At 43.0% G+C, this 16,678-nt stretch overlaps 1 protein-coding gene across 1 annotated transcript in view; it reads left to right on the forward strand.

Annotated features, from left to right (window-relative positions):
- The window catches only part of LOC117441960 (uncharacterized), a 605,495-nt gene that overhangs the window by 254,608 nt on the left and 334,209 nt on the right, over positions 1-16,678 (forward strand). The window contains 3 exon segments of the mRNA XM_071202313.1: positions 1,229-1,981; positions 14,481-15,037; positions 15,040-15,517. Coding sequence (XP_071058414.1) covers positions 1,229-1,981; positions 14,481-15,037; positions 15,040-15,517 — 1,788 coding nt within the window.

Raw genomic sequence — 16,678 nt, forward strand, 5'->3', positions numbered from 1 at the left:
CAGCCCTGTGGTGATCCGGTGCTGAGACTGAGGGACGTGGAGGTGTGGGTGCCTATCCTCACTCTCTGGGGGCGATCAGACAGGAAGTCCTTAATCCATAGACACAAGGAATGGGATACTCCCAGGACTGATAGCTTGGTCACCAGTCTGTCAGGGAGGATGGTATTAAATGCAGAGCTGAAGTCCACGAAGAGCATCCGTGCGTAGCTCCCCCTACTCTCCAGGTGAGACAGGGTAGAGTGGAGAGCTGTGGCGATGGCGTCCTCCGTGGACCTGTTGGCCCTGTAGGCGAACTGGTGGGGGTCCAGACCGGGAAGGAGGGATGAGACGATGTGGGGACGGACCACCTTCTCAAAAACTTTAGCGGCGGTGGAGGTGAGTGCCACTGGACGGTAGTCATTTAGGCAGCCGATGTTGTTCTTTTTCGGCACCGGGATGATTGTGGACTGCTGAGTTACACGTTACTGCCTCCTGGTGCTGCAGAGATTTCATGAAGTGAAGGAGGTTTTTCCTTCTATGAAGCAGCAGATACTGTGAGAGTCAGACATGAATACATAGGTCAAGGCAGACTGGTTCACAGACTCTCCTGTTTTGCCGATCCGGTGCTTGAACAAATAACTCTACACCCCTGGCCGAAATGTCCCTAAAATGAAGTCCGAGTTTGAAATATATCTCAAATAATGTATGTATTTCCCCACATAAACATAACGGTCTGCAATGAAACGGCCGTCTCCTGTGCGCTCCACTTTCTACTTTCTCCTGCGAACGAGAAACTTTCTCTCTTTTTTTCTTTCATTTCCCTCGAGGTGCTTCGTACAATACAAATGCAAATATTCTATTTTAAAAAGTAAAGTCCTTTCGAGTCATCTGTCTCAAGCCTAAGTCTCAGGTCATGAATACCAAGTCAAAGTCAAGTCGAGTCTTTTTATCAATGTTAGTCAAGCAAGTCTCAAGTCAAATAAATAGGCAAGTCAAGTCATGTGACTCGAGTCAAGTCATGTGACTCGAGTCCCTCACCAATGGTATATACTTTGGTTAGAATATTGCTGTATTACTGTATCAAATATAATAAAGACAAACAGTTGATAAGTAGTATTTTGTTAATTCAAGGTTTATATTAAGTGAGTTTTTATTGTGTTAACTTGTGTATTTATGCTTTTCAGATTGACTTTCTCTCTTTCTCTGTCCGTCTGTTCTAGAAACCGAAAGGAAGAGAGAGACGTCCCAGCTGTCAGCAATGTGACAAATCCTTTACAGCATCTGGAACTTTAAAGCGCCACCTGCATATTCACACAGGAGAAAAACCTTACAGCTGTGAAGATTGTGGGAAAACTTTCACTAGATCAGGTCATCTCAAAACACATCAACGTATTCATACTGGAGAAAAACCATACTGGTGTGAAGAGTGTGGGAAAACTTTCACTACATCAGGTGCTCTCAAAACACATCAACGTATTCACACGGGAGAAAAACCTTACAGCTGTGAAGAGTGTGGGACAACTTTCACTACATCAAGTGCTCTCAAAAGACATAAACTTATTCACACTGGAGAAAAACCTTACAGCTGTGAAGAGTGTGGGACAACTTTCACTACATCAGGTGATCTCAAAACACATTACCGTATTCACACTGGAGAAAAACCTTACTGGTGTGAAGAGTGTGGGAAAACGTTCACTCAATCAGGTGCTCTCAAATCACATCAACGTATTCACACAGGAGAAAAACCTTACAGCTGTGAAGATTGTGGGAAAACTTTCACTAGATCAGGTCATCTCAAAACACATCAACATATTCATACTGGAGAAAAACCATACTGGTGTGAAGAGTGTGGGAAAACTTTCACTACATCAGGTGCTCTCAAAACACATCAACGTATTCACACTGGAGAAAAACCGTACTGGTGTGAAGAGTGTGGGAAAACTTTCACTACATCAAGTAGTCTCAAATCACATCTTCGTGTTCACTCAGGAGAAAAACCATAGTGGGTTTAAGAGTGTAGGAGCCGCAATTAAGCATATTTTGTTTTTTTCACAGTTTACAATAAACAATTCCCATCTATTGGCCTTGTGTTGGGTAATCCTTTTTTCCATTACAGATCCCATCCCAACAGCGCCATCTGTTGACATAATGTCAGAATTGACAGGCATAATGTTGACTGTTCCTTTAAAGTGGACCTATCATGCTATATTTGAATAATATATTGTCGGACCATACCTATATAAGGCATATTTATACTTTTTATTGTTCAAAATACCAAACAGATCATGCATTTTAGCCATTCCTCATTTCGCTCAATTTAACACTGTCTTTGCATGGGCTGATTCGGTGAGAACAGCGCCATCTGTTGACGTAACGTCAGAATTGACAGGCATAATGTTCACTGTTCCTTTGAGTTTCGTTTTCTGTCCGTCTGCCGACAGCGCGCTGTTTTATTGCTTTACATACCAAGTTTTAAGTACACTGTCAATAGTTGTAGTATGAGCATCGTCTGGGCTGGCCGTCTGGTAGAATCGGTATGCTCTTCCTCCTGTGTCCACTTCCTCTCACCTATGACCCCTTTTTATACACCCCACCACCAAGTGTTCAAAATAACATTCAGGGGTCTTAAAAAGTCTTAAAAAGTATTAAAAGTTGATCAATCAATTTAGCGAAAATTAAGGCTATTAAAGAGTATTAAACGGCATTTTCCAAGGTATTAAGAAGGTCCACAGCAACGACAACATGAAACACCCTTTCATTTACTGCAACGACATGTCGGGAAACCCCCTCAAGGTATCAGGCTGAGAGGCTCTGATACCTCATTCACACTAACGGTGTTTCAGGGCCGGTTCGGAGCTGGAGCTTGAAAAGCACCGGGTTTTCCTCTTCACACCGCAGCGGAGCAGCCTCTTAGCTCCGGAATCCGGTTCGTTTCAAGCACCAAAAAATTGTCCGGCCAGAGCAAAAGCACCCTATACGTCACGCTTACGTCGAGGCAGGGGCAGATCAAATCCTGAACAACAACAAAAGTCCCGCGTTTTATCCAGTTTATACACAACGATGGAGAAACTTAACAAGAGTTTTAGTGTTTCTGCCATAGACTGTATATATAAAGGTTTCTGCTCATGGTGAAGCAACGTGTCTGCGTGTTAAGGTGGAACCTGAGCATTCACGTTGATCGCCTCCTTATAACTCATTATAAATCTATAAAACTATAAATATTAAACTTTACTTCACGTGTTCATTTGAGAACAGCTGTTACATACCTGGGTGAAGGTTACAGTTCATTTAAATGAAAGATACAACATTACTCCACACTCATGGTTCAGTCCACCTTAAGAAATAAGACCGACCTCCGAAGCAGTTGTGTTTAAAAAAAACCTTTATTGACACGAGTACACTTTTTTATAAGAATATAACTAAACCACAGAAATGACTCTGGATGACCTGGAGGACATTATTCAACTTCTGAAGTCCTCCTCCTGCTGCCTTGATATTATTCCAACAGGGTTTTTCAAAGATGCGTTTCCTTGCATGGCCTCAGATCTACTTCACATAGTAAACAAGTCTCTTCACTCAGGTGTTTTTCCACAGGCCCTGAAAACTGCAGTCATTAAACCGCTCTTAAAAAAGAATAATCTAGACGCTTCAGTAATGACCAATTACAGGCCCATATCAAACCTCCCATTTCTAGGTAAGATTATTGAACAAGTAGTTGTTCAACAGTTGAGTAATTTCTTGCATGTAAATAACTGTTTGGATGTGTTCCAGCCAGGCTTTCGTCCAAACCACAGCACTGAGACTGCTCTTGGAAAGGTCTTCAATGACATCCACTTATGGCGCATTTCCACTGCAGGGCCTCGCACGGCTTAGTACGGTATAGTTAGGCCTTGGTAGGCCAGGCTCACTTTATGCTGCGTTTCCAATACAGTTTAGGAACTGGGGCAGTAACTATAGTAACGCAGTGTAGGCGGAGCCGTGACGTCATCTTCAAAGTGTGTCACTACCCGATCTGCAGCCCTGCCCCATCTGCAGTGCGCATGTGCGAGATGGTCCGCCATATTTGACAACTCCATACGGCAACTCTAATGGGACATTTGACACAGTGGCGTTTGGCAAAGCAGAAAAAGAAAACTCAAAAAACCCCACAATATTAATCTGAACGAGAGAGACGAGTTATTGTTATTACAACGTGACTTCACTATTATTGAGCAACTCCTTTTGTTGGGTCATTTTATTGGGTTAAGTGCATTGTCAGAATAAGTGAGAAATGGATGTAACTTCTGTTGGACAGCCATCATACATGCTGAAGAAATATTGACTGAATATGTGTGCAATATGTATGGCATTCATAATTTATATCTAATTACATTAACTGTGAATGTCCTTCATTTTATTTCAAATAACAAAATATTTTAATAAAGATATTTGAGTTTATGACTCGCGCATGCACGATGCAAATCGGGCAGCCGTCTAGACGTCAAATGTCCTATTAGAGTTTCCGTATGGAGTTGTCAAATATGGCGGACCATCTCGCACATGTCCATACATACCATATCGTAATGGTTAAAGTCATGTGCATGTAACGTTAATAACTATCTGACCTTTCTATCATGTTCTCCTCTGCTTAGCATCACATTGACCAAATGGATCCATTTGGACCATGTTTACGTCACAGCAGCATAGATGAGACAAGGCACTGCACGTGGTGTGATAAAACACTACATAGAAGCATCCAGAAATAGAACATATCATTGAATAAACTCTTTGAATTCCTCCTCTTCACTGCTGACAGTTTATGATGAATTATATCTAAATATTTGTATTATATTAATAATGAAGCAGCTCTGTGGTCTTCATCAGGACAGCTGATGAGCAGCATGGAGGAGAAGAAGGAGGCCCCTGGAGCTCAGGTCAGTGTGCACTTCATCACAAGATATTCCTAATTCCAGCGTTTCCGCCAGGCGGGCGTCTTGCCTTCATTTGACGCCCTTATTCAGCTCGGAACGCCCTATACAGACATAAATAAACCAGCGACTGTATTCGCCATGACACGGACAGTCTGTGGTTTGTACTTGTTTAACTTCTGTCTAGTTTCTGAACAGATATGAGGAGCTGTGAGCTCTGAGGGCTAACAGCTAAAGACTGATGTTGGTTTTGTGGTTCACATTGTCACTACCCGATCTGCAGCCCTGCCCTATCTGCAGTGCGCATGTGCGAGATGGTCCGCCATATTTGACAACCCCATACGGCAGGGCTATTCAATTACACATTCAGTTGGGCCAGATTTGATAACTACAAAATTCAGCTGGGCCAGACATTCAGCGGCCTGTAAAAAGCAGGTAATGACACATTTTAAACCAACACATATTACTGCGATGAAAAACATGCAATTTGTATTCATTGTTCATCTAACAAAGGTACATCAAATAGTGCATAAAAACACAACAAATTAGCATTAATTTAACAGAGTCTGAAAAAAAGTGCACAGTTGTAGCATGAGATTTGTTTGCTTTTGAAGTCAAATATTCAGGGTTTTTTTTTTAACCAGGCACATCACAAAGTGCATTTAACTGAATACAATAATAGCAGTCTTAATAAATGTCCTCACATACAAAATACAATTGGATACATATGACTAGTGCTGGAGCGACGCGTCGACTTCAAAATATCGTCGACGACATATTTCCGCGTCGACGCGTCGCTACACACACGTGGGTGTGTAAACAAAGCAACAAGCCGTTCGCAATCGCACTTCAAACACAATGGAGACTGAAACGGCTACCAACTCCTCCTCACAGGATTGCGCACGAAGCCCTCAAACGAAAACATCTCGCCCTAGGTCTTCAAAAGCATGGGAATATTTTAAAGTTAGTCCAAAACGCAAAGATATTGTCATTTGCAGTATTTGCCAAATGGAGTTGGCATATCACACAAGCACAACGGCTATGATGGAACATTTAAAGCGGCAGCTAGCTGTGGTGGCTACCATTAGCAGCTAGCATTTGCTCCGATTTTTACATAAAAATGGAATTATGGATTATAAATTCAATAATTTTTTTATACATAGACGTTAAAAACCTATGGATTAACCGATTCAGCCGCGTTTTTTCTCATTTTAATGCCATTGAACACGTCTTTTGATCAGATTGACAGCTACGGTGGTGAGACGATCTCCCTAGAAGCTCTGTAAAGGTACGTGTTGTGATGACTGTATTTGCTTCCCCTGTCGCGAGTCCGGATCACTCAGTGATGATACTATATACCTACATAATCTGTGGAGTCTCAGCTTTAATCGGATATCTTGTATGTGCAGCTACGATAAGTAATAAGGGTACTTTTATCTTGAGTTCTGTGCCAATGTCCGTTAGCATTTTTCGCTCATGGGTCATTTAGATGCTTCTTATGAGACTTGTGTTTTGTTTTGGTAAACATGGTTTGTATCGTCAGTTAGCTGAGATTATTTCCGTTAATCTGGTATAACACATTAATAGTTTGTTAAATATTAAGATCCCCTGAGACACAGTATCGTGAAAAAAAAAATGTTACATTACGTTTTTTATGAATTGAACAACAGAAAAATAATCGTTAGATTAGCCGACTAATCGATCAAATAATCGCCCGATTAATCGATTTCGAAATAATCGTTTCCCCCCAGCACTACATATGACACATGCACATCAAAAAGTGCATTAACAAACAGTTAAAGAGCTCCAATGTAACAAAAAGAGGTAGTACTATAATTTTTTCACTTTTCAAGTAATAACAAAAAAAATCATACGTTTTGGTCACAATTGACCCAAACACAGGGGCGGACTGGGGGGAAAAAGTGGCCCGGGGATTAATTGACAGACAGGCCCACTTAATGCGCGGCATGTATCGGCCGGCCGGCAACGAAAGTATGTTACTTAACAAAAAACCCTATGCCTTTAATGTTATTTTGGACAATTATTCATATAGTAATATTTTCTTTTTTAGAAACTTTTTTTTTTTTGTTGGCCCTCAGGCCCACACACAGCACCGGCCCACCGGGGAAACTCCCGGTATTCCCGATGGCCAGTTCATTTAAATGAATACAAAAATAACTGTCAAACCCTGCACAAACCCATAACAAGGGACAAGGGTAAATAACATGAATGAATACTACACTACACGTCTACTATAGTAAACTAGGTGCTTACTATCACCTCATTTGTGATTTGTCATCGCTGACTTTTTTTTTTATAACGAGCAGTGATTTTTGACTCATAGGATGTCAATGCAATCCTAAGACAGTGGTGAAGAGTGTTGTCAGTCAGGGAGCAGCGAGTGCTACTTTTTATTGAGTTCATGTGTGAAAAGCTTGATTCACATTTGTATGTTGATCCAAACATACTGAGCACACAGATCGCTACTTTCTGAATGTTAGGGAACTGCTGTTTTTTGACATCACTCCAAAACTTTGCTGGCCCGTTAGTGCGCTGCTCTTGTGCCATGGTTACGGATGAATGCATGGGACCACTTCCTTTGCTCTGGTTGATACGTCCCCCTCCATTGCAACAGTGAAGGGGTCTCTGACAAAGCCCATCACCTCTGTGGGCAGAGCAAGTCCATCCAATCAACCGGCAAAGTTCTCTTTCAACCTCGCAATGAAATCTGTCATCACATCCGTGATTTGTGCCGGGGATGTGATGTGTTTGTGGAGCGTCGGAAAATGCAGCATCCAACCCGTACTCAAGTCGGTCGCGAAAAGGTCCAGCTTGACTTGGGCAATGACTCGCGCATCTGCTCCACAAGATCAATGATCGATTTGTCTCTGTTTACGCTTCAGAGTTCCGAGAGACATGTTTTAGAGTTGCTATCATATGACCACCGTTACTAGCACCACTAGATACACTTTCAAAAAACGTGCTGCATTGTGGTTTAGTGGTTTCTATGCAACGCGGAGTGTTGCATTCATGGTCTGTACTAGTGTAGGAATTTGGCTACGGGAGGCTGGGCCACTCGGGAGTTGGTTCTGGGCCGCATGCGGCCCGCGGGCCGCCATTTGAATAGGCCTGCCATACGGCAACTCTAATGGGACATTTGACGTCTAGACGGCTGCCCGATTTGCATCGTGCATGCGCGAGTCATAAACGTCTCAAATATCTTTATTAAAATATTTTGTTATTTGAGATCAAATGAAGGACATTCACAGTTAATGTAATTAGATGTACATTATGAATGCCATACATATTGCATACATTCAGTCAATATTTCTTCAGCATGTATGATGGCTGTCCAACAGAAGTTACATCCATTTCTCACTTATTCTGACAATGCACTCAACCCAATAAAATGACCCAACAAAAGGAGTTGCTCAATAATAGTGAAGTCACGTTGTAATAACAATAACTCGTCTCTCTCGTTCAGATTAATATTGTGGGGTTTTTTGAGTGTTCTTTTTCTGCTTTGCCAAACGCCACTGTGTCAAATGTCCCATTAGAGTTGCCGTATGGAGTTGTCAAATATGGCGGACCATCTCGCACATGCGCACTGCAGATGGGGCAGGGCTGCAGATCGGGTAGTGACACACTTTGAAGATGACGTCACGGCTCCGCCTCCACTGCGTTACTATAGTTCAGTGGTTCTCAAACTTTTCCTGGCATTGCCCACTTTGAACAGGTGGGCCTTTTCAAGCCCCACCTGCCGCTCCAATAAAATGGTAGGCCAAGCTTAAAATGGTCAAATGTATCGTCCTATAACAGGGGTCACCAACCTTTTTTAGGGTGAGGGCTACTTTCAAAATATAAAACAAGTCGGGGCTACTTTTACTCCTCTTTTTCAGTTTTTTTGCAGTGTATATATTTAGCACATTTTAACATTATTATATGCTTCCCTTTAACCTTTGTGTGCTGTTTGGGTCTGTGGGACCCGTTTGCAGTGAAAAGAAAATGTATGATGTTTTTTAAATGTTGAAGTTAAAAGCATCATCTGGTGCACTTTGAGCACAACAAGAATTTGTGGATACATCTCTCAACACTCTATGCTGTATACTGTTCAATAATCCAAACATCTTTAGAATATGATCACAATAACAAATCATTTAAACTTGTTCATCTTATCTTATGTTACCTAGTTAGCATTCTTTCTTTTTATTTATACATATTTTACTAATCACTCCCCTTTAAACTGTTTACTGTCCTATAGTACACATTGGAATGATTTCTTACTTTATTTTCTCCAACTAGGCTATATTAAATAGATAAAGGTGTGTTTTCTCTCTCTCCCGCTGTCTCGCTCGCTCACAGAGGCTGTGTGCTTCTCCGTGGCGATGATGGCTTGCGTTAAAAGATAATAATAAACATAGGCCTATTTGTAAAGTGGGGGGACACAAACGGGATTTCGAAAAGTGTCACGGTTAAACTCCTTATGAAGTGGTGAGGTGCCGCTCCACATTTATTTTCTTCCCGACTGCAACGCGGTTGTGTGTGAGAGCGTTTCACATGTGTGTATGAGAGATTTATACATATGTCTGCAAATGACTTTGGTTTCAGTTGTGTGTGTGTGTGAGCAGGCTCGGATTGGCCATCGGAAGATTCGGGACTTTTCCCGTTGGGCCGCTGGCTCTGGCATAGGTGGGCCGGGGACTTTCACAGCGCCGCTGTGCCGGTACCGCATCCGCCGCCGCAAACACCCGCCGTTGCGAGGCTCTGGTGGCTCCGGCAGGTCCGGTGCAGCGGTGCTGTGAAAGTCCACCGCCGTTGCGAGTCTCCGGCTGTAATAATCCACTACCGCCCGCGAGGACCCAGGTTCGATTCCGGCCTGGGGTCCAAAACATTTATTTTTTTAAATAAAAAAAAAAATATCTCCCGTCCGTTCGCGACCCACCTATCACATCTCTGCGCCCCACACTTTGTGAAACGCTGCTATAGTTACTGCTAGGGTTGCAAAGGGGTGGACATTTCCATGGGAAGTTAAGCTGGGGAATTTTGGAAATATTCGATGCAAAATTAAACAGAAAAACATGACATTTCAACAGATTTCTTTTTTTACATTTTTTTTAAAAAGTAGAATGGAACAGGTTTTAATTATTTGATCGAACAATTATTTGTTTCATTGAAGACCGAAAACAGGAATTTTGAGTTAAATGTTACTCATCCCCCCCAACCCCACTCATTAAAAAATGAACAAAAATGCACCCCAATCCAAAGATCCCCACAAAGTCCCATTCAAAATGTTAAATGAAAAGAGCCCTTCTCCCTCCACAAAGTCCCATTAAACATGCAAATCTTCCTTCAAGCGATCCTCTGCATTTTGGCTAAACCCTTTCAGTCAACGGGCTCTTCCTGGGCCTCATCAACATCACACTCTTCCTCTGCAGTGTCACTGTCCAGCCTTGTTGAGGATGTCTCTGTCTCCGGCTCAAAGAGCCTTAGGTTTGCCGAATGCCAACCAGTTTTTCCACTCTCACATTTGTGAGCCTGTTGCGAACCTTCGTGTGGTCTCAATAGCCATGCAGTAAGCCAGGGGTGGGGAACCTCCGGCCCCCGGGCCGTATACGGCCCGCGAGACAATTTGGTACGTCCCTCGAGGTAATTTATAAACACAAGCAAAAAAGAAAAAAATTAGAGAAATCTAGACCGCAAAAAAATTAAAGAAGCGAGTGCCTGTTTTTCCTAGCCAAGGTCAGGGTCCTTGAACACAACACGAGCCTAACGTGTCATCACTTGGTATATGTCTCGTCTGACAGGGGTGCAGTTCTGACTGACGGCCCGTCCACACTACAGCTTCGTCAGCTTCAAAAACGGTTTCCAACGTGTCTGCTCATTCACTTTGAATGGGGTGACGTCACTTTTCGCCGAACTGCATTGTGGGAAGCAGAGCGGAGCTTTCCTGGCGTTTCAGGCTGCAAAAGTTGAGCAATGTTCAACTTTTGAAGCTTCTGAAGCTTTCGGTAGAAGCGTCAGCCAATCAAATCATATGCCAGTACAAGCTCTAGCCAGTGCTTGTTTATACAGTGATTCCAGTGGCCTTAGAGCTGCAGAGTGAGCATCAGACCAGCTGATCAGACAGTAGCTGATGTGGGAGAGGACCATGGAGTGAAGGTATAGCTTAGCTGCTGCAGATGATTTGAAGTTTCTAATGTATCTGTAATTTGACAGATTGCACTTTACTTTATTGCAGACCTTTTTGATATGGGTTTTGAAATTGAGGTTTGTGTCAATATGTACTCCTCAGTACTTGTACTTGAAACAACTGTCATCAGCATACATTAATACATCACATTCTCCACACACAGAAGGCAGATCATTTATACAGGATTGGGCCCCATACAGAGCCCTGCGGTACTCCAGTTGACAAACACTAGACTTATGGTTCTCAATTTGAACACATTGGGAGCGGGATGAAAGATACAAATTAAAGAGGTTGGTGAATTCTATAGAAACATGTAAGTTGAGTATTTTTTGCAATAAGATGTTGTGAATAACAGTGTCAAAAGCTTTTCGTAAGTCAAGGAACACGGCCCCCGCAACCCCACCCCTGTCCATTGATGCCTTATCTTCAGGGTTGGGTTGTAACGGAATACATGTAACGGCGTTACGTAATCAGAATACAAAAATCAAGTAACTGTATTCAGCTCGCGTTACATTTGAAAAACGAGTAATCAGATTACAGTTACTTTCGTAAACCTGAAGTGAATACATTTTGGATTACTTATTGGAATTATTGGTGGAAAGATTTCCTCTCAACATTTAATATTCCTTACTAAAGGTACAGCCGAATCATCACAGTCCACAAAACCTATTACCGCCGCAGATGGACCAAAAAAGCGTTTGAAAAAAAATCGCGGGTCCGCTCGCTCAGTGAAACAATAACAACGAAACATGGAGGAACAAAAGTCTGCGTTTAAATCGCGTGTGTGTGGTTAAAACACATCAGCCTGCGGTCGCTCTTTAGCCTTACTAATGATTATTTCTGAAGGTACACACAGTGAAGGCGGTGCGTGAAAGGCACTGCGCGGCGGGTTCGTCTTCTCAGAGGCTGAGTTAACCCTCCCGCTGCCTCCTGGCGCTGCAGAGAGGTCATGAAGTGAAGGAGGTGTTCCTTCTATAAAACAGCTGCGGGCAGCAGATACTGTGAGAGTCACAGACATGAATACATAGATCAAGGCAGACTGGTGCACACACTCTCCTGTTTTGCCAATCCGGTGCTTAAACAAATATAGCTCTACACCCCTGGCCGAAATGTCCTTAAAATGAAGTCCGAGGTCGACATTTTAAGGTGACACGCCCGTTCTAAGCCGTGTCCCTCACTCCTCACATCCCAAGCTGCATCCCCAACAAGTGTATTATGTTGTTACATCGTTTCAGATGTGATGTTTCAGTTGTGCTCTTGATAAGCCATTAAAACGGTAAAAACACGTTCAGTTTCCTTTTGCTTTTTGTGTCTCCTGTTCACCAAAACATACCCAACTGTGATGGAAAAATAAAGTAATCTAAAAGTAATCTGATTACGTTACTTTTTTAAGACACGTAACTGTATTGGGATTACTTTCAGAGCCATGTAATCAGTAATCAGTAACTGATTACATTTACAAAGTAACCCTCCCAACCCTGCTTATCTTTCTCCATGAAGAAGCATGTCGCTGTTTCTGTTGAGAGATTAGCCCTGAATCCAAATTGCATTGGATGCAGTGGAAAGGAGCTGTTGTTGAGATTGATTTGTTTGGCAATCAATTTCTCAAATACCTTGGATGCTATGGGTAAGATACTGGTGGGCCTATAGTTGGAGAGGGTCCCCACCATAGTTATCAAGAACACAAAACGGTTCTTTATCCCCTCTGTCCTGCGGGTTGTCAACATGGATGTTAAAATCACTAACAATGACTAGACGGTCAAAGTCAAATCACACTATAGACAGCAGTTCATTCACCCCTACATTGGGTGTGATGGCAGATGACCGGGTTTGGTCAAGTTGCTCTCTACTGGTGAGGAAAGCGGCATACCAGTAAATCAGGTATGGATTTACTTCCATTTTGGCCATTCTTGACACCAAGATGTCTGCTTGTATTGTGTTGCTGCTGAGAAGTCTAGGAAGAGGGCTCTTGCATAGGTGTGGCGTTTATCTAAATGTTTAGTGATGATGTGAACCAGAGCAGCAGCAGTACCACCCCCTTGCTTATAGGCACATTGGTATGGATCAAGTATGTCTTGTCCGTCACAATAGGTTTAGCTGAAGAGGTCATTCCTGTCACGGTTCTCATGGTGTCCCACACTTTTTTGGGGTCTTTGGCTTTAAAAGCATTTCCCAAAAGCTCTCCGTGTGTTTTGATTCCCTCAATTTGACTTTCAGTTATTTCTCTGTCTGTTCAAGTGCTCCGTAGTCTTTGTTTTATGTCCTTAGTCACATATGATTTATTACTTTCTTTTCTGGTTCCCTTGAGTTTGGTCTTATCCACTGGTATCATATTCACAACATTATGATCCGAGTTCAGTATTGGTGTCTGTATTTAGACACATAGGCTCCTTTATCATTAACAAAGCATTTGTCCAGGATAGTGTCTTTCCTGCTGTGATCCCTAACACACTGCTGGAACCCAGGTAACAGTCTCCAGGCGACATTGCTTCATGTCCCGAGCACTATTGCCGGTGCATCGGGGTGGCTGAGTTGCAGCTCGTGAACACGGTGTCCTCTGCCGCTGGGAGGCACGTAAACAACAAACAGTAAAATACACCCGAATTCTCGAGGCAGATAAAAGGGTCTTGACGTCATGCCGAGAATTTCTACGTTGGGATTGCAAGGTTTACATTTGACTGAGTATGATCGGCACCACAGATCATTAATATACACACAAATACCGCCTCCTCTGGTTTTCCCCGAGTTCGCATCCCTATCTGCTCGAACAAGGGCGAGTCCGGGTCCTTCAGAGAGAGATTCAGGCATCGTAGATTGGAACCAACTTTCCGTGAAACATAATCAAGAGGCCTCGAGAAATTCATGGCAGTACCTTGTGTGTGTCCTTAGTGTGTCCACGTTGTTGCTCAACGAGCGCAGGTTTGTGAGAATGATGGATGGATGGAAGTGGTGGCCGGCTGAATCTCCGCCGTATTCTGAACGCCGCCCCTCCTTCCTCGTCTCTTTTTCCTGGAGTTTCTAAGCGGCTCCCGAGGGATTTCATCCAATAACGAAGAGCACAGATGGCTTGGTGTATTCGTAGGAGGCCGATCGCATTGTAGCCCTAGCATAGCCTCGCGGCTGTAGCAGCGGTCAGTTAAAATCAGTTAAAAGTGTGTGGCAGGCAGGCAGGCAGGCAGGCAGGCAGGCCATGTGACTCGAGTCCCCCACCAATGGTATATACTTTGGTTAGAATATTGCTGTATTACTGTATCAAATATAATAAAGACAAACAGTTGATAAGTAGTATTTTATTAAGTGAGTTTTTATTGTGTTAACTTGTGTATTTATGCTTTTTAGATTGACTTTCTCTCTTTCTCTGTCCGTCTGTTCTAGAAACCGAAAGGAAGAGAGAGACGTCACAGCTGTCAGCAATGTGACAAATCCTGTACAACATCTGAAAATTTAAAGAGCCACCTGCGTATTCACACAAGAGAAAAACCGTACAGCTGTGAAGAGTGTGGGACAACTTTCACTAGATCAGGTGCTCTCAAATCACATCAACGTATTCACACAGGAGAAAAACCTTACAGCTGTGAAGAGTGTGGGACAACTTTCACTAGATCAGGTGCTCTCAAAACACATCAACGTATTCACACGGGAGAAAAACCTTACAGCTGTGAAGAGTGTGGGACAACTTTCACTACATCAGGTGATCTCAAAAGACATCAACGTATTCATACTGGAGAAAAACCTTACAGCTGTGAAGAGTGTGGGACAACTTTCACTACATCAAGTAATCTCAAAACACATCAACGTATTCACACTCGAGAAAAACCTTACAGCTGTAAAGAGTGTGGGACAACTTTCACTACATCAGGTGCTCTCAAATCACATCAACGTATTCACACAGGAGAAAAACCTTACAGCTGTGAAAAGTGTGGGACAACTTTCACTAGATCAGGTGCTCTCAAAACACATCAAGTATTCACACTGTAGAAAAACCTTACTGGTGTGAAGATTGTGGGAAAACTTTCACTAGATTAGATGCTCTCAAAATACATCACCGTATTCACACTGGAGAAAAACCTTACAGCTGTGAAGAGTGTGGGAAAACTTTCACTACATCAGGTGCTCTAGAATCACATCACCGTATTCACACTGGAGAAAAACCGTACTGGTGTGAAGAGTGTGGGAAAACGTTCAGTCAATCAGGTGATCTCAAAACACATCAACTTATTCACACTGGAGAAAAACCTTACAGCTGTGAAGAGTGTGGGACAACTTTCACTAGATCAGGTGCTCTCAAAACACATCAACGTATTCACACTGGAGAAAAACCTTACTGGTGTGAAGATTGTGGGAAAACTTTCACTAGATTAGATGCTCTAAAAATACATCACCGTATTCACACTGGAGAAAAACAGTACAGCTGTGAAGAGTGTGGGAAAACTTTCACTCAATCAGGTGCTCTCAAATCACATCTTCGTGTTCACTCAGGAGAAAAACCATAGTGGGTTTAAGAGTGTAGGAGCCGCAATTAAGCATGTTTTTTTTTTTTTTCACAGTTTACAATAAACAATTCCCATCTATTGGCCTTGTGTTGGGTAATCCTTTTTTCCATTACAGATCCCATCCCAACAGCGCCATCTGTTGAGGTAACGTCAGAATTGACAGGCATAATGTTCACTGTTCCTTTGAGTTTTATTTTCTGTCCGTCTGCCGACAGCGCGCTGTTTTATTGCTTTACATACCAAGGTTTAAGTACACTGTGTCAATAGTTGTAGTATGAGCATCGTCTGGGCTGGCCGTCTGGTAGAATCGGTATGCTCTTCCTCCTGGGTCAACTTCCTCTCCTGTCACCTATGACCCCTTTTATACACCCCACCACCAAGTGTTCAAAATAACATTCAGGGTGTCCGCGGGGTCTTAAAAAGTATTAAAAGTTGATAAATCAATTTAGCGAAAATTAAGGCTATTAAAAAATATTAAACGGCATTTTCCAAGGTATTAAGAAGGTCCACAGCAACGACAACATGAAACACCCTTTCATTTACTGCAACGACATGTCGGGAAACCCCCTCAAGGTATCAGGCGGAGAGGCTCGGATACCTCATTCACACCAACGGTGTTTCAGGGCCGGTTCGGAGCTGGAGCTTGAAAAGCACCGGGTTTTCCTGTTCACACCGCAGCGGAGCAGCCTCTTAGCTCCGGAATCCGGTTCGTTTCAAGCACCAAACATTTTTCCGGCCAGAGCAAATGCACCGCATACGTCACGCTTACGTCGAGGCGGGGGCAGAGACAGATCAACTCCTGAACAACAACAAGAAGCCGCCGTTTTATCCAGTTTGTACACAACGATGGAGAAACTTAACAAGAGTTCTATTTCGTCCCTACTGACCGCCAGAGGTGGTGCTTTAGCACTGGATATGTCCATCGCGCGCATGCGCAGCTCGAGTACCAATAACAACAAAGTCACCTGTGACCCACGTGACACCGGCTCCTTTTCAGCCTCTCGCTGCGCGAGAGTACCTTGGCTACATTTTTTTGTAGCCTACAGCGTTCGTTCATTTGGAACATTTGTAAAGGATTCTCTGCAAACAGCTGGCTGCGTGTACCTTCG

This window comes from Pseudochaenichthys georgianus, unplaced genomic scaffold (assembly GCF_902827115.2).
Source record: "Pseudochaenichthys georgianus unplaced genomic scaffold, fPseGeo1.2 scaffold_223_arrow_ctg1, whole genome shotgun sequence".
Lineage (NCBI taxonomy): Eukaryota > Metazoa > Chordata > Actinopteri > Perciformes > Channichthyidae > Pseudochaenichthys > Pseudochaenichthys georgianus.